The sequence below is a fragment of the Micropterus salmoides genome, unplaced genomic scaffold, assembly GCF_014851395.1.
Source record: "Micropterus salmoides isolate LMB-PRFRI ecotype aquatic unplaced genomic scaffold, ASM1485139v1 Ms_hic_scaffold_16, whole genome shotgun sequence".
Lineage (NCBI taxonomy): Eukaryota > Metazoa > Chordata > Actinopteri > Centrarchiformes > Centrarchidae > Micropterus > Micropterus salmoides.
In genome coordinates, this window is record NW_024040707.1 from 2562134 (window position 1) to 2588695 (window position 26562).

A 26562-nucleotide genomic window follows, 5' to 3' on the forward strand; every position below is an offset into this window, starting at 1 on the left:
AGGGCGGGTCAGCGAGAAGCCGGTAAACAGCTCGGGTTCAGCCGTACGTGTTGCCGACCAGCTTGGCAACATGGACTGGAGCGAGAGTTTCAGAGCGGTGAGTTATTAATCTGTATCCATAAAGTTTTAACTGAGCTCTGTCTCTACATCACAGGAACAACTTTATGTCCACTGACTGCCTGGAGGGTAGCTAGTGTTTGGAAGGGAGAGGAGAGCTGTGTGCTGCAGCTCGCTGTTTCTGAGGGCGTGTCGGAGTAGCCGCTTTGCGAGCGTTACATGAGGCGCGTTTAGCTTTCATCCCTGTGAAGTCACAAAGCGGCTGGACTACAAACGAGCTGTTTTCAGTCAGTTCAGAGCTTTCTGTGGGAGATGGGAACTCCCTTTGGGCTTTTTCACTTTTCAGACCTGTTACATGCACAATAACAGTTTATAACTCAATAAAGGAGAGGGGAAAAATGGCAATAAGCATAATATGACCTCACATGTTTCCTAACCCTGTCTGTATTATGGTTAGAAGGTAGGTTTATTTGTCACATTACAACAGGCTGTAAAATTTGGGGAGGGGGTCGTTTAACCCCCAAAAGCTGGGGAAAATACCTTTTCCCTAAAAAAAATAAAAATAAATTTAATTAAACACAAATTAATTTGTAGTTATTTATTTTACTTTATAATATATTACCATAGGCATAGCCATCCTCAAAATACAAGAAAATAAATTACATGTTCTTTCTTGTGTCAGCAAACACTGAGCTTAGGGGGGCTGTCTTACCCCAAACTACCCTACAGTCATACAAAAGCATCATAAAATGGTAAACAGAAAGAAGCTATAATCAGTGGAGCAGTGCTGAGGATGATTTAGAGTCTGATAGCTTGGGGGGAAAAGCTGCTCTGCAGTCTGGCGGTGCAGCAGTGGCAGGGTGGGTACTGTGCTTTAGGATCCTCTGGGCTCTGCAGGCTCCTCACCTCACCGATGATCTTCTGAGCAGTTTTAATCACCCGCTGCAGAGCCCTTCGGTTCTGGGCCGTGCACATCCCATCTTAGTGATGTTCCCAGTCAGGATGCTTTCTGTTGCTCCTCTGTGAAGAACCTAGCACAGGAATTTAGCCTTCTTAAGCTTCCTCAAGAAATCCAGTCGCTTCTAAGCTTTCTTCACCAGCGTGGAGATGTGACTCGACCATGTCAGCTCCTCTGTGATGCTGATTCCCAGAAACCTAAAACTGTTCACCTGCTCCACCTCAGCTCCACTGATGTAGACAGGAGTGTGTGTCTTTATCTCCTTCTTCCTGAAATCAACGATCAGCTCCTTGGTGTTGCTGACGTTGAGCAGTAGGTTGTTCTCTGCAAGATTATGAATTAGGAATGATATGAAGTCTCATCCTTGTATGAAACGATGGTGGTGTCGTCCGCAAACTTCAGTTCTCGCCGTGTCGGGGATGCAGCACTGAGTGGCAGCTCCGTCACTCTGACGTCTCTCCATGTGTATACTAATAACAATAATAAAGTATGTCTTCTTCTATTTTGAATATTGTTCTCTCCCTCTGGCCAGGGAGTCAGGCTAAGTATTTGTTCATTTTCTTTTTGTATTTACTCTGTTAGGTAATTAACAGACTGAATATTCTGTGGTACTTTGATGATTTCTGGGGAAAAGAGAGGAAACATCATGTTGCGCTCAGGTTTCCCCTTGGCCGGGCGTAACATAACAGGTTCTGAGGTTTTGGGTCATCTGCTTTCTTTCTCTCTCATATTTCTGAGTGAATGTTTACCTATTTTGTGTGCACAAATCTAACTTTTAATTTTTGTCTGCCCCTCAGACTTCATAAGTGCTGCTGCTGCTCAAATACATTTAGTTTAATATCATAGAAGACTAAGAAAACCAGCAAATATTCACCCCTAAAAGGCAGAAAAGCAGTGAAGCATCGAGTCACCTGCTCATCTGTGTCGCGCTGTTTGCCATCTAACAACCCTTAAAGGAAGTACAAAGTGTGTTGCAGAGAAGAGGAAAAGACTGAGGAGGGAAATGTTTTTTTATTAAAATTAAATATAGCCACAGCTACACCTACTGGCAAAAGTTCTTTTAAAACTACTTTTCAAGTCTCCTATTCAGGAAGTTGGGAGCGTTGTCTGAACATGGCTGTCATCAAACACGGTTTCCTTACTGGATGCTTATAAAACAAGTCAAACTTGTCTCGCAGACACTCTGCAGTCACACCGGGAGGCTGAGCAGCAAACGGCTTCCTTAGGACTGAGATAAGTGAAACCAGCCAGGCACCAGTGTGCATGTTTAGCTGAAGTGTGACACATCTTCACAAAAATAGAAAATCACTGCAGTGAGGGAACTTGCTGTCTTCTTCATTGGTGGAACAAGTTGAACCACAGCAGCGCCTGCAGACGGAAAGAAAAACACTCACATCCAAAGCAGCTGCCCTCAAAAACCCCAAATGTATGTGATGTAAAAAACAGATCAATAAATCAGTAAATCCAGAGAGAGTGCAGCTGAACGGTAGATATGTGTCTAAATGTGTTAATACAACGTGTGGTCAGAATCAAAATGAAGTGAAATGCAAATGCTGTTGGTCAGCTACTGTTTCATAAATGTACCAGAAAGAAAGAACTGAGCTAAAGAGTAAAGTGACTGTGTGTTCAAACAGGCTGGTGGAGAATCTAAAATCTGCTGCCTAACGTTAGTAAAGCTCTGAATGTCTGAGGTTCGCTGTCCTGTGGGGATTTTGTGGGAAATAAATCACTTCAGTATCGGTGATTTACTGTCGTGTCCTTTTATTTAGCCAAACTAAACATTTTCATTTGATTGTTTTTGTCTCGTCATTCCACACGTATAAATGTTTTAGACATCTACATATGTAAATTAGCTAATTTTATTTAATGTCTGCCATTGATAAAACAAATCAATCCTTTCCCTCAAAATCACATTTTGTGTGGGAGAATGTGTCTTTAGTGATTTGCTAGAAAAGATGCTCACTGACGAGGTTCCTACTTCACCTCTTACTAGACAACACACTGAAACAGTCTGGTTTAAACGTAAAGCCACGCAGTATTATTTATTGCGTTGCCTTCGTTCTCTTGATATGAAACGGTGCAGCTGCTGCTGTGTTTTTGTTAGTTCATTTATATTATTTATTTTTTTATCCAGGTTGCTGCTCTCTTAGTTTACGTTCTATGTTTGGAGAGGTTTTTTTTAAAGCCAGCCAGCTGACCCAGAGCAGCAGTTAGACAGCTCTCTGTCTCAGAGAGGATTGTGGATATTTTTATGTCGAGGCTTAATGTGATGTGAGATGGTTCAATCATGACAATCTCAGTGCGTGCTCTGCAGCCTTTTTAAAGTAGTAGTTTTACTCCCAGTCTGTCCCTAATTCAGATGTATAAAACAGCAGCATGTTTAGCTGTGAATGTGTGAAGTAGCCTGTAACGGATTCAAAACTTCTGATATGGTCATTTAATAAACTCTAAAGTAGTTTTACACACTAATCCTGTTGGCTCTGTGGTGACCCCTAGTGGTGAGGGTTTGTTCATCAGCAATAATAATTTTATTTCTTCAACTCAAAGTATTCAGTGCCAGACGAAGCTGTGAATAAACTACAGAAAGGATTAAAAATCATTTAATAGAAACCTGTGTGGAGGATTGTGTGTAATGATGACGACATCTTAAGCATTTTAATTTCAAAATAACTTTACTGAACATTAAAAACACATGAATGAATGATTGTCCTACAATATATCCTGACATGTTGCAGATATTTACATCAGTTTCTGTACAGAGTGGGACAGACCTGAGGCGGCTACTAAAAAAAAACAGAATGATGAGGAAATAGTACCTAAATTAACAACAGTACACTGATTCACCTGCTAAAAGAGGTGTAACACAGTTACTACTCAGTTGTTCTTGCTAAAAAATTAATAAACACAAATTAATTTAGACTCTTTGCACAGGCGCATCTTCTCTTCCATTATTACTGTTAATATAAAATTAAAAAAGTATTTGGCATCTTCTAAATGGCACCAGAAGGAGGTTTTACTGTGGGCATGAAGCATAAAATCTGCCATGTGAGTGTAAATCTAGTGACATCTTTGATTTAAAAGTCACCAATACAAACATTTAAACCAACTTCAACTCTGCAGACTCCAGCAGGTAGCTACTGTGTCCAGCGGATGATTGTCAGACTATCTTCAGCCGGGTTTCTGCCCTGCAGCGCCGAGGTGATCGATTGTGTCAACTTTTCTTTTCCCACAACACACGGACGTGCTGATTAATAACTGAAGCGGACGTACGATTGGATCAGACAGATCCCGACGCCTCTACTTCAGTTATCAGTGTGCCATCTGATGGTTTAAAACACTTGAGCACCACTGCTTTTTAGTCAGACCAATTTTAATCTTTCAGCTATAAAAGCCTCCTCTATACACAACCTATCGAAAGTTTTATAAGATCCCCATGTTTGTAGTTTGTTTTGAAATCTAAGTAGCTCAAGTCCAGTGAAAAACCTTAAATGGTACCAAAGTAAGCAGCAAAGTTAAAAACGTTTGTCACCAAAACAGACATTTTCAAATCTAAAATTAACAATTAAATGAAGGAGTTTAGTTCGTTATTTCACTGTAGGATCAATCGATGACCAGCTGCTCCGTCTTCCTTCATTAATATTCTATATAATATAGTAAAAATAAAGGTTGTGAGGGTGTAATAACAGGCTGTTCCAAGGTTTTTACTGTAGGAATGTGTTTTATTTTCTTCCACTGCTGCAGAATAACCAAAGAAGGTAAAGTTTAAGAGAAATAATGTAAATTACAGGGATATCTTTGGGGATCAAGTAATGAGTTAACAAGTTATTCTGAAGCAGTGGAAGGAAATAACACATTTCTACAGTACAGATCAGATGAAGGTCTTATTTTTACTATATTATATATAATATTAATGAATGAAGACGGAGCAGCTGGTCATCGGCTAATCCTACATTGAAATAATGAACAAAACTTCATTTAATTGATCATTTTAGATCTGGAAATGTCTGTTTTGGTGGCGTAGACGTTGCTACTTAGATTTACATACAAACTAGAAAAATGGGAGGTGTTCTAAAACTTTGTACATATTTATCTAAATATATCAAACATGTTTTTGTGGCATCGGGACTTAAATGCGATCGTTCTCTTTAGGATCTCCAGCTTCTTTCCTTCGGCCTCTCTGAAGAGAACAGAAATGACGAAGCAGAGAAGAAGTAAAATCTTACTGCTATGATTCGTTATCTTAAAATAATAATGGTTTGATATCTGGAGAGAACAAGGTAAATAAAGTTGGACTGAAAAAATAAATGAGCACCCCAAAAAGCACGAGTCATCTCGATATTCTAAGGAGATAATAAAGCATTTATCAGCCAGAAAACAGGTGTGTTGTTTTTACTTTACTTTGGTCATTTGACCGTGATCCAGGTGAACTGACTAAAAATCTGTGTGGGTCAAACCACGTTAAAAGAAAGCTCATCACTCCTTTTATTGATGAGTGCAGGCGAATAGACTGTCTGGATTAAAAAAACAAAAAAAAACAAAAAAATAAGGCTTTTAGAGGATTTACACCCCAAGACTCAAGCAGACGATCACAGAGCGGACAGGAAGGACTGGACGATCGCCGACATGCTGAGGAGGATCAGGAGGGGCATGGCCTGAAGCAGAAGGGCGGAGCTCTTTAGTCTCACCTCCACAGGTAAGTGGTCACTTAACGTCAGAGCCTGGCAGACAAAAGCAACAGAGCACAGAGTCAAACATCGAAAGTTTATATGTGCACTTTGAATTTAAACAAATGCCACACATTTGGAAGAAAAGGTGAAAGTTTAAAGAAGAATGATGCAGTTTCTGCTTCTTTTACCAGCTTGACCTCAGTCCTCTGTAGCCGGGCGCATAGTTCAAAGATTAAGGCAAATTTTAACCCTGAATTGGTCGCCCCTGACTAACGGCGGTTGTCGTTTGACGAGAAGTTTAAGGTTACGACGCCCGATTATTCACCTGAACGCTGAACAATCTGGCTCTCGGACGATCAAATGGATATCTGGCAGGTCAGAAATGTTTGTCCCCCATTTATAGTAGCACTACAGAAGGTAACATGGCCTCTTTCTTTTTGTCCTCAGCATTATTGAGGATGCAGCCATCTTGTTTGAATAAACTTTACTGTGGTGTCTGTGCCGGTTTTACACATCCGCACAGGCCGAGCACAAACATGGCAGGTTTCAGTCAAGCAGGAAGGAGGACTAAAACGTTTATTGTGAGTTAACACGAGATCAATAAAAACGACAGGGTCAGTTTCAGCTCACATCTCTTTTTTTTTAAATCAGCAATTTAAATATGTCTGGTGTTGTGCTCGTTTTCCCTGGCTAAAAAAAACAAAACAGAGCCAATGAGAGCTTTGTTGGCGGGATTATGAATAAGGGCTACAAAAATGAAGATGATTACATGACAATTAGATGTTTACAGCTGTACACAAACAATAAGTTAACTGCTCCTCACAGCTTCTATGGCAGCGACTGAAACATTGACGAGATGGATAAGTCAGTTCTTGCTGATTGGCTAGTGCTGAGGCTGATGGGCACGTCATTAGATCTGCAGGTATTTGGTCATAAAACAAAGTGTTGGACACATTAACATGTTGAGACCCGGTTTCAAAATTTCTCAAAACCCGAAAATCAATAAGATTCGAGCTTATCGATACTGCTGTCGAGACTTGTATGTCGTTGTAACTCAATGTAACCTTATGTCTTGAGCGTCAAATCTGATGCGCAATGGATAAGAAAATCATCATACACAGCAGCAGCAGAGCGAGAGGCGGCGCCGTCGCAGTGGAATATGGTGAGGGTTAAATTAGCTCCAAACTACTGTAACGTTAGTTGATGACAGCTACGCTCGTTACAGTAAGTACGTTCAATAAAAACTTTACAAGTAAAAAGACAATACTTTATCAATACACCTGTCTGTAAGGTAGCGTTAAACATGTATAAAGGGTAAATTTAATTATCTCTGTCCTCAGTATCTCATCCTGTATGTTTTATACAAGCACAGCTAACGCTAGCTTGGCATTAGCCAAATGTTAAAAACAAGCTAAATAGAAATGTCTGGAGCACAGACTAGTCTGTAGTCTTAAAAACTCAGCTGCTGGCTGAGACAAACCAGCCGCTCGTCCTACCTGCAACGTTACCTGCAGGCAGCGAGAGACGAGGAGGGACTGATACAGACTAGTGTTATTCTTTCTAAACATCACTCAGTACTTGTGATGTCAGATAAAGTTATTGAGTTACTTTGCTGTTGTAAACATTAATGTTGCTGCATTAGAAACAACATTTAGCTGTATTTAAAATATTAAATTAAAAAAAACCAGGCAGCTAATGTGTACACTTCAATATATGTTTATCGCAAGTGATATGTCATCTCAATATATCACGATATCGCACATATTTTCCTCACACAGTCCGTGCAGGCCTACCTCATGCCCGTTGGGTCTGGTCTTACCAAATAACCATCACTAAATAATATTAAAGTATCGATAAAGAATCGTATCGTTAAGCAGTCTCAATATCAATAAAAATTAACGATCCCCATCCCTAGACCAGATGATCGCCCAAGTTATTACAATTGTTCCGGAGGGAAACCCGAAGGTCTGAACCACATGTCAACACAACCCATCCAGGACCGCAGGGACCGTGACTGATTGTAGGGATGGAGTAGATCTGTGAGGTGCAAGTCCATGGAGAGATTTGTACATCAGGAGAAGGGATTTTAAATTTGATCCGGGACTTAAATGGCAGCCAGTGAAGCTTCTTCAGGATGGGAGTGATGTGGAATCCAAGTTTTGTGTGGGTGAGCATCCTAGCCGCAGAGTTGTGGACACACTGGAGTCTGTCAGTAGCCTTGCTGGACAGACCGAACAAGATACCGTGACAGTAGTCAAGTTGGGAGGTGATGAAGGAGTGGGTACTTGAGGGGATGCAGAGATTGAGCAGCCATCCACGTCCAGTGTGATCTCAACCTTTTTGAGAAGTGAATGCAGGGCAAACACCATGAGTTCTGTTTCGTTTTTGTTCAGTTTGAGGAGGTCACTGTCCATCCAGTTCTTTATGTCCTTCAGGCAATTGATAAGCGGTAGTGGTGGAAGGGGAGTAGTAGATTTAGTGCTGATGTAGAGCTGGGTGTAATCACCGTAGCAGTGGACGTGTAGTCCATGTTTCCGGTTAATCATTCCAAGAGGTAGCATGATATTAAATAGTAGTGGGCCAAGCACTGATCCTTGAGGCACGCCGTGTGAGACTGGCGCCAATTCAGAGCAATGCCCTTAAGGGTGATTTATTGTTGCCGGTTGGTGAGATAGGATTGAAACCAAGAATACGAGTGAGGTCAATGAGTTTGGAGAGGTCAATGAGAAGAATGGAGTGGGAGACTGTGTCGAAGGCTGCAGAGATGTCGAGAAGAATTAAGATGCTGACATGGCCAGAGTCAGCTGCCATGAGAAGGTCATTTGGGATTTTAATGAGGGCAGTTTCTGTGCTATGATGTGTCCTGAAACCAATCAAACGTTTGTGAAAGCTGTAGTGTATATTGTTTATCAGCACTTTGTGTACTTGTGACTTGTCGTACACAAAGTGCTGTCCAACTGCTTTCTGTGGACATGTAGCTTAAAGGAGACCTATTATACTGCTTTTCCAGTCCTATATTATAGTTCTGTGACGCCTGTATAGCAGCTTTGCATGATTCAAAGTGCAAAAAATATTTAATTTTGTTATACTGGCTCTCCATCAAGACCTTCATTTCAGTCTCTGTCTGAAACAAGCTGTAAATGCTCCTGTCTCTTTAAGGCCACCCCTCTCAAAGTCTACTTTCTTCTGATTGGCCAAGACCTGAAGCATGTTACCAGGCTGTTGTTGTTGCTGGGCAGAACAGGCAGACTGAGCGTTGCTGTGGGAGCAAATGACCATATATGGAACAGCAGCTCCGACTGGCTCCATGTGTCGTATTACGGAGCCGTTGGTAGAAAAAGCAGTTGAAAACAGAGCGTTCAGAACAGGAGGAAACCTGAGGTTTTTGCTCATTGTGATTTCAACATTATAACATTGTAGATAGGTCATAAAATGAGGAAAAGCATAATAGGTCTCCTTTAAGTATGCGTAAGTGCAGTGAAATACGTTCGTAACAATGGCTAAGTTGTAAACAACTGCTGACCGAGCGAGGTTTCTGAACTTTATGACTGGAACGTGGTCAACTCAGGCGTGACGTCATTCCCAGCTCTGACTTCTGAGGTAAATGGAAAGCAGCATGCAGTTTGCTTGAAAAATGCTAACAAGGCAGCAACAATGGACAGGGTGGCCGGGGAAATGTGGACAGCATAGCATGTTAATTTTGCAGAGAGAGAACGCGAGGTAAGTTAGCTATTTTTTACTGTATACTTACTTACTCGATCCCCGCAGTACACGGCACAGCAAACAACGCCAGACAAAGTTGTATTTACTATATAGTGACTATAAAGACTATAAAGTGAGTCGTGCGGCTCAACAATCGGGTCAGAATCGGGCTCAAGTCGTGCAGCGTATGCCCAGGTTAACAGACCCACATATCACCATCCATAAAGCTTTGCAGCTAACATGGTTCAAAATGCAAATAAAAGGAAATGTCAAATGTAAAAGAAACAAACAGACGTACCCTTGTCTTGGTGAGTTTGAACTCTTTGGCAAAGTTGAAGACTTTCGCAGACAACGGACGGATCGCCTCCAGAAGGGGTCGCCCATGCACTACGATCCTGACAGACACAAAGAATAAAGTCACGAGCTGAAATCTGGTGCTCAAATAAACAAAAACAACAATCAAACATCGGCATCCAAGCAAGTCGCAGAAACAGAACAGATGCAGATGACTTGAGATTATAGTGATGAAAATTTGGATATTTTGAGATAATTGGCGAAACGCAAATTTTATTTTTACACATCACCTTGAGATCAGAGATTGTCATTTATATGTACCTGGCTACTGAGTGAAATGTTCAACCACCCTGCAACATTTTGTGTTTCAAAAGGTTTAAAGTTTAAGCCGCGCATACACTTTTAGGCAGAGAAAATTATGAAGAAAGTGTCACTCAATCCAAATAAAATGGAGACCTTAGACTCACTATGATCTAAACACCCCCGCTGTCAGCAAGTCTGACTCAGTCACCTGGGGATTTGAACCCTGGGACTTCAGATCTCTGGAGTAGGTGACTTACTGACTGAGAGGCTGTTTCCACACACACCTCTCACAGGTTGAGGTAGTGACGTCACATGTGCCAGACCTGGATATTTTTGTCAGTTTAAACTTAAAGACAACTGTCAAGATGTTTGTGAGAAAATTCTGAGAAAAAAATCACGCATCATTCTGCTTGTTTTTGGTGTGCTGTCAGTGATTCGGATGGCATTTGATCCACAACTGAGCAAAAAAGAAAATGTTGTGCAAACTGTACAAGTTTTAGCAAGATACTGAATATCACTGCAGACTCACCGTTTGACCGATCTGAAAACCCTTTGAAGCACGTGATATCGGCCATCTAGAGAATGTCTGTGTTTTTGTAGCGATTGAAGAAAGTCTTGTGGAGATATAGATGTTGATTGATTTAGCATATTCTGAAAAATATAGAGTGACTGACTTCTGAATTGACCATAGGTTGCAGTAAGGCAAACGTTAGTCACATATCAGTGGATGTGCTGAAGATATTTCAGCTCTCTAGGACGTACGGAGGATTTTCTTAGAAAGTTTGGAATGAGAAATGCACGCCCACTTTGAGCAATCATTACCAAATTTTATGAATCAAATGAGTTGGGACCCTAGACTGTACAATCCGAATTTTGTACAAATCCAGCGAGGTATAAACTTTTTTTACAAGTGTAGTGCCCCCTAGTGGAAGACAAATCCCAGGACTGCTCAGCGAAACTCGGGACAAGCATCTGAATCACGTTTGGCAACAATAGCTTTAGCCAATTTTGATTTACAGGCATTTATGTAAAATTGTGCGTAAAGACACAAAAGTAAAAATTTATGGAAAAAAAACCCAGATTGATAACTTTTGATCAGCGACATCTGTAGATGATCCTGCCAAAGTTTCAGGTCGATTGTCGAAACCGTCTAGAATGATTTTTATGAATAAAAAAAAAACCATTGGAGCAAAGATGCAGATGAATCCAGAGTTTAAAATGATGAAAGTATCAGACTACTAGTATCAGAAGGAGAAAGATGACTTAATTCAATAGAACAAAAAAACTAAAACAAAAACTATAAATGCTAAAGAAAACCCAAAATCGAGAGAGAGAGATTTATTTTTTTTTTTAAACACACACTTACTGTTTTATTTATTCATTTTATTTAAAAAAATTTTTAATCACACACACACACACACACACACTTACCGTTTTATTTATTTATTTATTTTAATATTCAATATATTTTAACTTTTTTAACACAAACACACATACACTTTAATAACTTGTTTAATTAAATGTATGGGGTTGATTGTTCTTTGTAGTTTGTACCTGTCATAAGCACAGTTGGCCTGGTTGGTGACGGTGGTGTCAACTCTGTCTCCGATCAGCCAGGTAAATTTAGAATTGGTGAACAGTCGGATGTTTTTCTTGTTGGCTCGGGTCATGTAGCCACAGCTGGCGTGGAAATCTCCCAGGAACATCACATTCTACACACACACACACACACACACACACACACACACACACACACTTTTTGGTTAATTCACAGTCAGAGTTTTTTTTATCCGACACACCTGTCTACAGGGACGTTGTCTACTAAATTAAGGTGGAAGGACACATGAGTCCTTCCACCTTAGCTAAACACAATACTATGCAAAGCTGCATATTTTTAGGAAGGCATGTAGTGAATTCAGCCGCCCAGAGGTAAGGAAGTTAGTTGGATGGTGCTAGGTAGCTAAAAGCTGCAGCTCCCTTCCTATAAACTGCTTTTCATTTCCTCACCGTGTTGTTCCATTTCTTGGTGACTTCCAGAAATACGTCATAGAGCCGGTCCATCTCCTGGACGGCCCGATCATGATCAGAGTCCAGAGGAACCAAAATAAAGTCCTTGATTTCTGCAGAACAGAAAGAAGGGAAATAAAACAAGAACAGCAAAGGAAAAATTGAGGAGGAACAAAGGGAGGATGAGATTGCATGATAGATACAAGGGTTGTGTGTCTCCACGGACCAGTTTTCTCGCTGTGGAACTTCACGACGAACGGCTCCCTGAGGAAGGACTGGGCCTTCCTGTACTGATGCTGATCGGTCACATTCACCGTGTCGGTCCTGTTTGGAGCGGAGAAGAGGTTCAGAAGAAGGAGAAGTGTTACGGTGGATTTAACCAGCAGCAAAGAAATAATCCAGAGTAGAGGGATGTTACGTTGTCATTTACTGATGAGCTAAAAAAGAAGCTAAAAGGCTGCATACTCAGATCTGGAACCCCGACACACTGGAAGGATTTTACTGAAACACTACTTGTACTATATACAAAAATATATATAATGTCGTTTCACTGATTGTCAATTTTATTGTTTAGTAATTTAATATAAATGGCACATGAGGAGTTCCTGCAGTGAACAATATCCAGGTGTGTATGTCTCTCTTCCTGGACTACACACTGTGTCTCACCTGTAGATGAAAACGTACTGCTGCATGTTGTCGGGAGAGTTTCCCAGACCCACACTTGTTAATGCCCGGTAGGTGTAATTCTCATACCTCAACACAACAAACAAAGAGAAAAGGTTGATTACTAAAACACCAGCAAGTCAACACATAAGGAGGAGGAGAGGAGAATAAGCAGCTCTCTCTCCACAGGGGAGTGGCAGAATTTTGCAATTTATATGATCTAAACCTTTACTTATCTAGGTACGTATTTTCTCAGGAACACTCACACAGTTAGAGTCGGATGAGTTTTGTTTAAGGGCCTTGCTTAAGGGCACCTCAGCAGAGGTTAAACTGTGTTATAAATGTCATTTCACTTAACTTTGCCCAGCCGGATTTATCTTGACAGTCTTGGATCGAAACAGGGTTGACAGCGATTGTGTCTTTGTTTTTGGCAAACAATACTGAAGCTAAAGTAGCCTAGCTGTGGAGACAGCCCAGAGATGGACAGTAACTAAGTGCATAGTACTCACTACAGGGACATCATTTATTTGAAGGAAAAAAGTAAAACATTTTTTAAAAATAAAAAGGGAAGGAAGAGCTCAAACTAACTAGTTACATTTTTACAAGCTATAAACACCCTAATCCTGAGATTCTGAGAAAAAGGCTGCTTTTCATTTGTGGTTCCACTTCCCTTCATGCACTTCCCCTCAGCCCTTGGTATTACGAAACAGCACGAGTTGTACCCAGGCCACTTGGAGCGCAGAGGGAAAGTAGGCGGGGGAGGAGAGGAGTATTGAAATTGAAAACCCGCCCTTGTACACTTTTAGCCCAAACTCTGATTGCTCAACCGCCATTTGTAGGCTCAGTCCTGTCCTACTCTTTATAGATCATCAGAAATACCTGCAGACTTATTTCAATGAGGCGACGGTGTCTTCTGCGGATAATTGCAATATGTCCGCACTTTGTAATTAGCTGCAACAGTTTCTGATTAGGAAATGTATGTTTGTCATTGGTATTAAGTCTTATAACTGGTATTGCTACGAGTTTATGCAAAATATAAATTCTTCCATGCGCTTACAGATAATGTCGGTAATAAATCAGTCACAAAGTACAACAGTCTAAGAGTTGTTGTCTGCAATTCTCTGCAGCTGTCGGATATCTTATTACACTATCTGCTAACTAGGAGCTTTATGGACATCACTGCCACCTCACCATGGATCCATTTTCTTGAACAAACACATAAGCTCTAAAAGAGAGAGACCCGTGTGCTGTTCGCAGAAGAGCCGTGAAGCACACATGTGAATGAATGGTAATGTACATTTCTCACTTTTTCCCTGAAAAATTTATCAACCTTTTTAGATATAAAACCGCTAAATCAAGTGACAAAGTCACCAAGTTGGCCACACTGGTTAAAACTAGCCAACAGTACATAAAGTAGTTAAAACTAGCTAACAGTATAGATTATTTAAAACCAGCTAACTGTACATAAAGCAATTAAAAACTAGGTAACTGTATAGAAATTTAAAACTAGCTAACAGTATATAAAATTATTTAAAACTAGCTCACTATATTGTAGTTAAAACTAGCCCACAGTACATAAAGTAGTTAAAACTAGCTAACAGTATAGATTATTTAAAACCAGCTAACTGTATATAAAGCAATTAAAAACTAGGTAACTGTATAGAAATTTAAAACTAGCTAACAGTATATAAAATTATTTAAAACTAGCTCACTATATTGTAGTTAAAACTAGCTAAGTCTATAGAAAGTAGTTAAAACTAGTTTAATCTCCAGCAGCTTCAACATTAAAATGCTGTTGTAACATTGACATGACATAATATTTATGTGCTTTTGCTCAAATGCAGACACTTTCCTTGAAGTTCAGTATATTTTCATTGTTGTATTGTTACTTTTACTTAAGTTAAGAATCTGAGTTCTTCCAAAACTGAAACATCCCTCAGTTAGCTTTTATATTAGCATATTTCCCCCTAAAATTACCAGTTTGACAAGAAGTTTCCCCATAGATCCAAACATGCACAACAACCTTGATTTAGACTGTTTACAATATACCCAGGAATCATGCTTTTTATCCCATGTCGATTAGTGATTTACCTTCAGAATTGCCCCAGGGACACCAAAAAGACATTTAGTTAGTTAATTAGTGAACGAAGAAAAGCACTTTCAAATGTTTCCATTAGTATAACCAGCTAGCTGAAAACTCTCCAGCCTAACAACTTTGAGCAGACTGGAGCCAACCACCAGACATTGTAAAGTATTTATTCACCAACAAACAAACCCATTAGAGATCACCAGCTGCCTGCTGAGCAAAGCAAAGCCTTGTTCCGGTCATAAAAATGTGGTTAAATCGAGCACTAAATACAGTGTATTTACTCAGATTTCTTCTTTTCTGGATATTAGCAATTATGGAATAAATACTAGACCAAGAGAAACACTCTCAAATTGAAGAATGGGTATTTAGTATTACTCTACTACCATTACTTGCATTGAAAACTACATAAATAAAAAGTCCTGTAAAAGTAGTGATGGCCTTTCCTGAATACGTACAGTATTTCTAATGGCTAGTATTACACCTCTTATCAACACGAGATAACTTGACCACGTAGCCCTAAGCGTCGAAAAACGACCGTTGTAACAAGTTGGGAGTGAGAATGCGTTGAGTAAACTTGGTTTGTTAATTGCCTTCGATCTAATTTGTTACTTGTTCCTGCATGTGGTGTCCCACAGGGCGTAGTACTTGGTCTACTGCTTTTTTTGTGTACACACACACACACACACACACTTTCAAGTAATGACACAAATTCTCAATGTCTTGCTGACGACATTCAAATCTATGTTTCTGAGCCAATTACACTGCCAGCTTTTGAATACATTAGTATGACACCAGATGTCTTGATTTAGAAGAATATAACTGATTAACCATTTTTGACCACACATACTTGTATTACTGTGATGTACACTCACCTAAAGGATTATTAGGAACACCATACTAATACTGTGTTTGACCCCCTTTCGCCTTCAGAACTGCCTTAATTCTACGTGGCATTGATTCAACAAGGTGCTGAAAGCATTCTTTAGAAATGTGGGGTTGGTGAATAAATACTTTGGGGACTGTGGGGGCCATTTTAGTACAGGGAACTCATTGTCATGTTCAAGAAACCAATTTGAAATGATTTGAGCTTTGTGACATGGTGCATTATCCTGCTGGAAGTAGCCAGCAGAGGATGGCTACATGAGTGGTACCCGGTGGGGTCTTCTGCTGTTGTAGCCCATCCGCCTCAAGGTTGTGCGTGTTGTGGCTTCACAAATGCTTTGCTGCATACCTCGGTTGTAACGAGCGGTTATTTCAGTCAAAGTTGCTCTTCTATCAGCTTGAATCGGTCGGCCCGTTCTCCTCTGACCTCTAGCATCAACAAGGCATTTTCGCCCACAGGACTGCCGCATACTGGATGTTTTTCCCTTTTCACACCATTCTTTGTAAACCCTAGAAATGGTGGTGAAAATCCCAGTAACTGAGCAGATTGTGAAATACTCAGACCGGCCCGTCTGGCACCAACAACCATGCCATGCTAAAAATTGCTTAAATCACCTTTCTTTCCCATTCTGACATTCAGTTTGGAGTTCAGGAGATTGTCTTGACCAGGACCACACCCCTAAATGCATTGAAGCAACTGCCATGTGATTGGTTGAGTAGATAATTGCATTAATGAGAAATTGAACAGGTGTTCCTAATAATCTTTTAGGTGAGTGTGTATATATATATATTTCTTTAATAGTGAAATCAATTAACTGTTTATTTGAACATGTATGTACATTTTTTGGCTCAATCATGCCACAAAAAGCTATATTTTTTCAAAAAGCCCGTCACTGCTGATGTTACACAAGGGTTTGTACCTGCCACATTGGGACCCTCCATCCTCCAAACATAAAATCCCAATTTAACCCTTTGATATTAATTAGGTATGACACTTTATTTTGTTAAGCCTTCTCAGTCGACTCTCAACAAGGGCAGTTTCAACAGACAATCTTCTAGCTTCAGCCTCTAACTGACTATATAAATGATTAGTTGTGACCACCACCTGTATGTCAGTGTGGCAAAAAAAGCATTTTGGGAACTAGAGATGGCAATGTAATACAAATATTTTGTACAGTGATATTGTATTGTACTGTAGGTCCAGGACGTGTTAAGCCTAGCTTAGCATAAATACTAGAAGCAGGAGGACACTGCTAGCGGAGTTCCATTCAAACAACTCAAAATCTATTTGATTTGCCTTGTATTGAGTGAGCTATCACGCCAATCAGCAGTTCATCCTGTAGTCAGCTGGGATTAGTTGACAGTAGAGCTGGGACAGACCATAACATAATAACACTGTGGTTTCAGGACTGTTGAGGTGCTTCCTGCAGCCGGTGTTTGAAACCATAATGTCTCCTTTTTACATTTCTAGTTTTACACCTGTTCAATAAACAAGATTCAACATGTAAATCGGATCTATTTGGAGTTATTGAAAGGTCTATATTTTAATTTTAGTTTTAGTTTTGATGGAGGCTAAGCTAGCAGTTTCCCCTCATTTGTATGCTAAGCTAGGCTAGTCATATTTCAAATAGCTGTAATGGATGCACAGAGCTTTTCTATTAACCTTAAAGTTAAAGGATAGTTTTGTTCATTTTAAACCTGGGCCCTATTTTCACATATTTTGTGTTGAAATGATTAGTAATTAGAATTTTTTTTTTTTTTATCCGCGTAGCAGATGCTTCATCTACCAGCTGAACCGACTGCAGTGGCTGCAACGTCAAAATGGCTCCCACAAAAAGTGCTTCTTTTTGCCAGCAAAAGGCTCCGACTGTTTTACCAGGTGTCTGACAACATCATGGAAAAGATCCCCACGAGGGACTCCTGGTGACCCCCTTTGTTTTTAACAGGAAACTGAAGTCTCGCACAACAAAAGTTCACGCGCTGAAATCTTGTGAGAGGCGAGTTTTTGCGGGAAGACAGTGGAAATGAAAGTCCGAGATGGAAAGAGGAGTTTGATGTGTTGGAGTAGCGTTGGGAAATAAAAGTCTTGCTAGCTACATACACAAGAACTCCTCTCCCTCGTGTCCACCGGCGTCTTCCTGCAAAAACTCGCCTCTCATGATGATTTTAAAGCGCGAATTTTCCTCCAGGGAGACTTCACCGGGGTGTCACTCGGAGGGATTCTTTCCATGATGTTGTAAGACACCTGGTATCACAGTCTAAGCTTGTCGCTGGCAAAACAAAGCACTTTTTGTGGATGCTACTTTAAATTGCACAACTGCCTTGAAGGAATATGTTGCAGGCTGCCAGCTGAAGCCATCGACAGCACGGATTCCAAAACCTTTTTCTACCTACAAATCATTTTTACCCCAAAATATGTGAAATAGGGCCCAGGTTTAAAAATACAGAAATGATCCTTTAAAGAGGCACATAAAGAATGTCGTGATGGTTAAAGTGTGGGTGAAGATAAGCAACATAAACTCATTCTTCAAACCAGAATAACTCAGTTTCTATCTGTCCTGTTGATATTGACATGTTTCTTCCATTCTAATCTGTTGAGACAGCTCTGGTTGACAGCCAGCTGACTCGTTGACACGAGTGATTTTCCAAAATAAAGTGTTGCCTATTGTCACAGGTATTAGGATTAGTAAAGAGGGTAAATTTAAAAAAGATGATTGGGATGATTAATTAGGATTAGATGATGTTCCACATGCCCATAAATCCACTGTACCTGGGAACTTTCCTGTTGGAGGCAGACAGCAGACACAATAATGATCACCACATTTTATTAATATACATGTTACAACAGAATTGGTATGACGGTCTGAGAACCTTAAATCCTTCAGTTTAGTAGGTGACATTGTGTTAGCATTCAAACACTGACGAATGTTAAAACACAACAGATTTCACAGTAAAATGCAAGTTTAGACAGGAAGATGTGAAATTGGCGTGGGCAGAGACTCACTGAGAGCAGTTATGTTCTGTATGTAAGTTGAGTTCTTGCTAATAAACACACCTAAGGAACTTCTTGGTACTACCTTCTAATTAATAAGGCACCTTATAAAAATGGTTTACGAGTTGGAAGCTATGACTTCATTACTGGTCAATAAATTAATTTTTAGTTATCAAATATACTTGGTTCAAAAGCATTCCTCATTGTTTTGTAAAAGTAAATTAACAAGTTGTTACACGCACCAATAATACACCTTTTAAAGCAGTGGTCAGCAATAGGCGGCCCGCGGGACAGGACCGGCCCGCCAGCAATAATATCTGGCCTGTGGTCAGATTGCTTTGATGGCAGAGAAATAAAAAAATAAATAAACTGATAGCGGCTAGTGCTGAAATGGACAAATACAGTTACTCACACAATCTCTTCCTCTTAAGTGATTGTGCCTCCTAAATAAAAGCGGCAGAACATATTTTGCAGCAATGCTTTATGTCGAGTTTATTGAGAGCTTTTACTTTGAAGAGTTCTGAAGGACATTCAGAAGTGTCCTTATAATCAATTTGTTTAACAAGGGAGAAAAACAACACGCGCAGTTAGTTGTAATCAATCTTGACCCCTGCTTTAAAGGATTTATAAGTTTTAACTAATGGATCGTTCATTAATATAATAAAATATAATTACAAGCAATTAATGAGAACACTTTTGGGGTTGCCAGGTTGTTGAAAATCTTTTTTGGGAATATTATAGGTCTAAAGGTTTCATAATCTATTATTAAGTGCTCAAGGCTATATCACTTGATAATAAGCTATGTAAAACATAATTGAAATATTTATTAATAAATCCTTTATAAAAGTACATTATTAGAAAGTGAAACTGAAAACGTAAACTAGTGAATGGGATTTTCACAACCTGGCAACCCAATACTAACTGATTTAATTTACTTGTTTGTTTTACACCATGTGCCACAGCCTTTAACCAAAAAAAGATTTCTTGAAAAGGGAAGCAGGGGTTAGTGAGTGTGACCTGCTTCAGTATAGTTTCTACTGTACCTGTTGAGTGAAGACACCAGAATCTTGATGGCACTACCATCAGGATCATTCACCTCCTGCAGCAGAGTGATATCACAGCGAGACACGATCTGCAGACAGACAGACATCAAGCATGAATTCCTTCCAGCCATTGTTGTCATTTAGTTTCCATTTAAAAACCAGCTCTGCGTGATTTAAAGTCTGCTCATCCATCACAGTCAACATTTAATCCCCTTTATGTTTTTTTTTATTTGTTTAATAACTCCTCCTCCTTTTGACTGTGTGCCAATAGTGGTGAATGGACCGTTTTTGATTATGGGTGACAGGTTCGTTAAAGACTGTTTTCTCAACTAATTATTTTGAGGTTTTCAGATGTGAAAGTTCAGGACAGAAAGAGAGACTTATTTAACTTGGAGCACAGCAGAAAACGCCAGGAACTTGTTCCAACTTTTCAGAAAATGCACTGAAACTTGTGTTAAAGGGTTAGATAGGAGGTTACAGTCATACAGTTCATCTCCCATAACGTTCTTCTTTACCTCGGCCAGTCCGTTCTAAACAATGAAAACAAATCGTATCCTGAAACAAGCTGAAATATCATCACAGCAGCAGAAAATAAAGACACGACTGTGTGTCCGTCCTACCCGTGTCAGAGTGTGCACCAGTAGGAAGTTTTTTGCTTTCAGGATGTTGAAATCCTTCATGCTATAGGCACAGATCCTGAATCCCGAAGCTCCCACGACCAAGAGGGTGAGAAAAGAGCAGAGGAGAGGGAGACGAGGAGAGCTCCACTTCATGATTGGTCTGTGCAGAAAACAAGAGAGACACAGTGTCAGTGATGAGTCTAAAAAATTACAAAATAAAATAACCGTGTAGGTGTGCTGCACACATTTACTCATCCAGCTGAGTGGAGCTGCAGACTTCATCACTATGAAGACCCCCTTTTTTACCCGTTGTACATATAAAATCTTAATAAGTGCAACTTTCAGAGTGCTTGATTGAGACAAGGCAGACTTTCAAACGACTTCTCCAGTGAACTTGTTTTTCCTGGAGTCATTTCTGGTTAATCTGTTTCCCCGCAGGGATTTAAACCACACCTGCTAAAAAGGTATCAGGTGTTGCCTGCAGACTGACAGTCACATTTTGCAGATCTGTCAGCATTAAAACAGCAACATACTGCAATTTAAAGTGTAATAATTTAGTGTTTTTCTATATTTTCTTTTCGTAAAACAAAAGAACACCAATATCATGTTTGTGCGTCTCTCAGTAGGCTTCTGTCCGACCATTGGTGCCTGCCGAAGATGTACATCTCACAAATATACTGTTTGATTTTAAAAAGAGGTTCAGTGTTTCCTAAAACTGCAGCTCACTGTAGTTTTTTTACTAAACAAACAGGAGGAAATAGTGCATTTGTGAGGGACTACTTTCAGCGGCGGATGAGTATTTGGGGAAGCAGGATGGTGTATGTGGTAAGAACATGTGACGGTGTGTGTGTTCATGGTGCAGCAGAGAGGCTCACTGATGGGTTTTAATGGTTTCTGGACAACAATGGAGCTCTATGGCTCAGAGGAAGAGGAGACATCAGGCTGTGAGACACACAGAGGACTTGTGAGTAGATAGATTCACTGCTGGTTTCAGTCATGAAATTTGTTGACAAGAAGGAAAATACAGAATATAACCAGACTTCTATATAATCACCAATTACTCTATAATCTGGCATTTATTTAATGATTTTAGAGTAATTCATAACAATTATTACTGTTAGCCTCTAGATATTCGTTAATTAGCTACGGTTGACTTAGGGTGTAAATCTGGATTAATTTACAGAACAGAGCACAAAGCTCACACTTTCAGAGCCACTGACATTAAATCACGGAGAGAAGAGAAAAAAAAAACAAAAACAAAGGAAACCACCTTTGCATTTTACCACAGGAGCAAACCGACATGACTACAGGGGAAAACAACCTGATCTTAGTTTGCAGCAATAAATTGGTGAACTAAAACCTCACTGGAACACCACACGATGAGGTTTTCTGTGTACTATGTGAAAGATAAACAAATATGTGGCCACAGTATTTAAAGGAGTATTTGACATGAATAAAGGTCTTAAACATTGTTTATAAGAAAGAGAACTTCTTCCTGTGCAAGAACAATCTACATACACTTTATTGCCAAACGTGTTGGGTCGCCTGCCTTTACACGCACATGAAGGTTAATGACATCCCATTCTTAATCCGTAGGGTTTAATATGGAGTTGGTCCACCCTTTGCAGCTATAACAGCTTCAACTCTTCTGGGAAGGCTGTCCACAAGGTTTAGGAGTGTGTTCATGGGAATGTTTGATCATTCTTCTAGAAGCTCATTTGTGAGGTCAGGCACAGATGTTGGACGAGAAGGTCTGGCTCGCAGTCTCTGCTCTGATTCATCCCAAAGGTGTTCCATCAGGTTGGGATCAGGACTCTGTGCAGGACAGTCAAGTTCTCCACACCGAACTCGCTCCTCCAGGTCTTTATGGACCTCACTTTCACAGGCAGAGTTTATTTTGGACTCGACTTAAACTGGGCCGAGTTCAGTTTTCCAGTTTTTCCACGGTTTGTCCCACTTTAATCTTGTTCTTACAGCAGCAGCACAACCGATTCAGTGATGGAAAAATTACTCACATCTTTTAATTTAGTAAAAGTAGTAATACCACAGTGTAGAAATACTCTGTTACAAGCATTTTAAACCTTTAAGATAAGTAAAAGTACAAAAGCATTAGCATCAAAATATAGTTGAAGTAGTCATTATGCAGAATGGCCAATATTAGAATACATATATTATTATTGGATTATAATTGATGCGTTAATGTGTTCTTCACTTTAATGTTGCAGCTGGTCAAGGTTGAGCTTATTTGAATTATTTTATACTTTATACAAATTAACAAACAATGTAGATAAATGTAGTGGAGTAGAAGTATAAAGTTGCATAAAACACTCAAGTAAAGTACAAGTACCTCAAGTCAAGTCAGTTGTACTTTTTGTAGATGAAGATGTAAGACACAGAAATGCTTGTACAACATTAGTATTTATATTCCTACTAACATTTCTTAAGTTGGATGGTTTAAGTTTGGTATTTTTCAACCTGAACTCTATTCTCTCCGTGTTTTTGTGTCTGTGTGACTAACATGGACGCCATGTTTTTTTAATTGGTCCAGTATTGAGCTGCAAAGTAATTCTTGCGGGCAGTTGCGCCCCGTCAAAGTGCTTGTTTTTGCCAGGGACAGGCTCAGATTGTTATTCCAAGTGTCTGACAACATTGTGGAAAGGATCCCTACAGACAGAGACCTTTTTTTAAAGAGCAAGATCCTTTTTGCTTAACCAGAAACAGTCACTACAGGGTTCGTCAAAGCCACCAGACTCCAATGGTAAAAACAGCCATTTTACCTCGCAGAACACGGGAGGAGTTGCTGGTGTACCTCTGCCTCGGTCTCTTAGTTTCATAGTTTGTTTGTGTAACTTTAAAAAAAAAAAAGGTTAAAAACACCAAAGTCACACAATTACAACAAAAAAAAAACAACTAACCGATTGAGGCTGTAGTAGACCAAATGGGTAAAATTAAGGTTTTAGTCAATGGAGACTGGTGGCTTTTACAAGAGCGCTATAGTAACGGTTTCTGGTTAAACAAAAAGGTCTCTCTCGGTTGGGATTCTTACCGTAATGTTATCAGACACTTGTAATAACAATCTGAGCTTGTCAGCGGCAAAAAAAACGCTTTCTAGTTTGAACGCCTGTTCAAAGGAAGGCGTTGCGCCTTCCTTTGAACAGGTGCGACGCCCACAAGGCTTACTTTGCAGCCCTGTTTTGCTGCGGACGATTGCAACACGCTTCCTCAATACTGGACCAATATCCAAAAACATGTTGTTGCAGTTAGTCACAGAGACACAAAAGCATGGTAACATAGGTAGAAAAATACCAAACTTACCCTTTAATGTGACACACTGTGGGGTGGCAGTGGCGCAATGGATAAGACACATGCCTTTGGTGTGCGACCTCTGACATGAATAGCAATTGTAAGTCACTTTGGATAAACACGTCAGATAAATGTAGTGTAATGTAAGGAACAACGGTACGCACACATAAAAGACTTTATTGTTCCATCACTGGCAAAATCTGATATGTTGTTTTTTATAAAATGTATTAGAATGATGTCAATAAACTAAGCCAAGTGAAAAGTTGCAGAGGTGTCTCAATAAGACATCATCATGGGAATAAAATGTCTTGAAGAGCTTGTAATTTAACACATTGAAGGACCGTGTCGAACATTTGGCTGATGATGTAGGATGTTCACTCAGGCATGTATATCAATGATTTTTTCCCACATTGTGACGTGAAACCAAACATGACACAACACGATGAGTCAGTGACAAACTGACACCGTGAGCCGGCATTCTCGCTGCTGAAGAGCTGTGCACACAACGGGAAGTGGCATGTAGGTGGAGAACTACAGTGGGCTGATTAAATCTGTGCTCTGTGGCATGGCGAAATAAAAACAAAACATTTCTATAAGAGAAAAACTCTACAGGAACAGGACTGCAGCCAATAATGGAGGGAAATTAAATATTAACCTTCTCTGTAACTGTTCGGGAACATTAGCAGCTTCTTTCATTTACACATTCAGAGAAACGTGATACAACAACAGTGTGCGACATGGTGAGGGGTTAGACTGGTGTGATGCTGGAGTGGGGGCATGTTCAGACCTGAAGCACTACAGGAGAAAGAGAGAGAGAGGACCTCTTTACTGTGATCCTTTTTCCCTAAATTCACATTCACCCTCCCGTCTGCAAAACTGTAAATGCTGTGTTTATCTGTCAAAACATAACACAAGTGGCTTAACATCAATGATAAGCTCTCATTAAAAACCACAGAAAAGTTAATGGATTCATCCGCCGCTCAAACTAGTCCCCAACAAACGCACTATTCCCTCCTTTTTTGTTTGATTGAAAAAAAAACAAAAAAAAAACAACAGTGGGCAGCTGTGTTAGGAAATTACTGAGCGCTTTACAAAAAAACACTATATAATTGTGAGGTGTTTTTAAAGAAGAACATGTCACGACTGGTGGTGCAACAGATCACCAAACTCAGATGGTATCACAATTTTGAGCCACAGTTCAGATAATCTTTTGTCTCCGTTTCCCAAGAAAGAAAGGGAGACAACTAAACATTTGAAGCCGATGTGCCCTGTGCTGCGAAGGGAGAGAGCAGCAGCAGCGGTCGGCAATAGGCGGTCCAGATTACTTTGTTAAAAAAAAAAAAAATACCCAAAGAATTATAATGACGGGTGCTGAAACAGATCTCAGTCATGGCAGCAAAAGTTCCTCACATAATCACTTCCTCTTCAGTGATTGTGCCTACAAAATAAAAGCAGCAGTACCGCATGTCATGTTTGAGTGAGAGCTTTTAATTCAAAAGAGGCTCTCTGGCTCGCTTGTCGCACCTCTGAAAAAGCAGTCAGAAAACGAGAGATAGTGGATTCCCCTGAATGAGAAAAGCAGGACTTTCCTCTGCCTGGAGACGCTGGGGACACGAAAATGAGCGTCCGTAGGTTGATGTGGACCAATCGCTGCGATGCACACACCCCTGCTGCTCATGCGTAGTTGTGAAATGTAAAGGAAGAAAACAAAATACTAGTTCAACGGGAGTCCTGTGCACCACCAACTGAGCTAATCACACACAGTAAATGTTGGAATATAAATGGTCAATTGATGATGTTCTGGCCCGCCATCTAATGACTTTAAAAATATTTGGCCCGATGCCAGACTTATCTGCCGACCCCTGGTCTACGGGGTACCAAAGAGCCAGGATGGTTGGTACGTGGAACATAGCTGGTAGAAAGCAACCCACATCATCCACACATTTGTTCATTGAATCCTTCTACTCAAACCTCTAGCAGGAAAAGCTCTGGTGGACGTTGAATAAACTGGATGCAGATAGCAGGTTGAACAGCAGACTCTAACACGGTTCAGTTCATACACATGTGCACTTGTAGGCGTGTAGATTCTCTGCAGTCACAAACATCCACGCAGACGTGCTCACATGACAGCAGTAATGTCACACTGTCCTCGCTGAAAAGGACACAGGAAGCACAATTTACACTAGTGTTTCATCTGGTGGTTATTCATAACTTCTGTTTCCTCTAAGAGTAAATATTGTAATTAGTTCTGTGTGCTACGTTTCTCTGGTGATCTGTGCGTCACCGGGCTGATCAGTGGACTTTATGTAAGGAAAGTGTTTTGGAGAAGAGTTGTGCAACATGTTTTTAGTATTTACAGACTTGACCTGAAGCTCACACGTCACCTGCACCAACAATACGATATCTTGTAATCTACCTGGACACAACAAAGAAACCATGCAGCGTGAAAACACATTCCTGCAGAACAGACACCAGCAGTGAAGCGGTTTCTACCAGCTGCAGCAGCTGCCAAATAAGGGAACCTGCCGAGTGAGCGGGTCGCGTCTGTTCAAGCCCCACCCAGGCCTGGAGGCGGCGAGACCAGTAGGGTGACTTCTGTTCAAACATTCAACACTCCCTCCTCACACAACACAGCGGTCTGACTCCTACACACACACATACACAAACGTTCACTTCATTACTTCAAAATAAACCACAAAATTGTAAGTCTGCAGGAGCTGTGAACATTTCAACTTAACAAGTGTATAAAGTGAGGACACAATAACGCCCTGAGCAAGACGAAGCAGCGCACCAATAAATCCTGTTGGTGTGACGTTTATACTGTTGAGTTTCTGTTAAGATTGTGTCGAGGATCGAGGTTTGTGGCGGGGTTTGTTTAGACTGCATTAGACGTTAAGCCTCCGCATTGCGGTAACACGGGAAATATCTTTTTACTGTCACGGCTCGAGCCGCCTGTCATTACAACATCACGGACTTCTAGGA

The 26562-nt window shown here is 40.3% G+C and overlaps 1 protein-coding gene across 3 annotated transcripts in view; it reads right to left on the bottom strand.

The window, feature by feature from the left end:
• Window positions 1-3668: 3668 nt before the first annotated feature.
• LOC119905050 (deoxyribonuclease-1-like 2) overlaps window positions 3669-26562 on the bottom strand; it is a 28183-nt gene continuing 5289 nt past the window's right edge. The window contains exons 1-10 of one of the 3 annotated variants that reach the window (XM_038721751.1): window positions 25552-25574; window positions 20278-20437; window positions 19658-19746; window positions 18393-18404; window positions 12655-12741; window positions 12215-12312; window positions 11989-12101; window positions 11536-11693; window positions 9683-9779; window positions 3669-5733 (exon numbers count right to left, since the gene is read on the bottom strand). In XM_038721751.1, the coding sequence (XP_038577679.1) occupies window positions 5602-5733; window positions 9683-9779; window positions 11536-11693; window positions 11989-12101; window positions 12215-12312; window positions 12655-12741; window positions 18393-18404; window positions 19658-19746; window positions 20278-20430 (939 nt within the window). In that variant the 5' untranslated portion in view covers window positions 20431-20437; window positions 25552-25574 and the 3' untranslated portion in view covers window positions 3669-5601. Of the gene's footprint in view, window positions 5734-9682; window positions 9780-11535; window positions 11694-11988; window positions 12102-12214; window positions 12313-12654; window positions 12742-18392; window positions 18405-19657; window positions 19747-20277; window positions 20438-25551; window positions 25575-26562 lie in introns of those variants that run through there. The other 2 variants (XM_038721750.1, XM_038721753.1) reach the window with 2 other exon arrangements.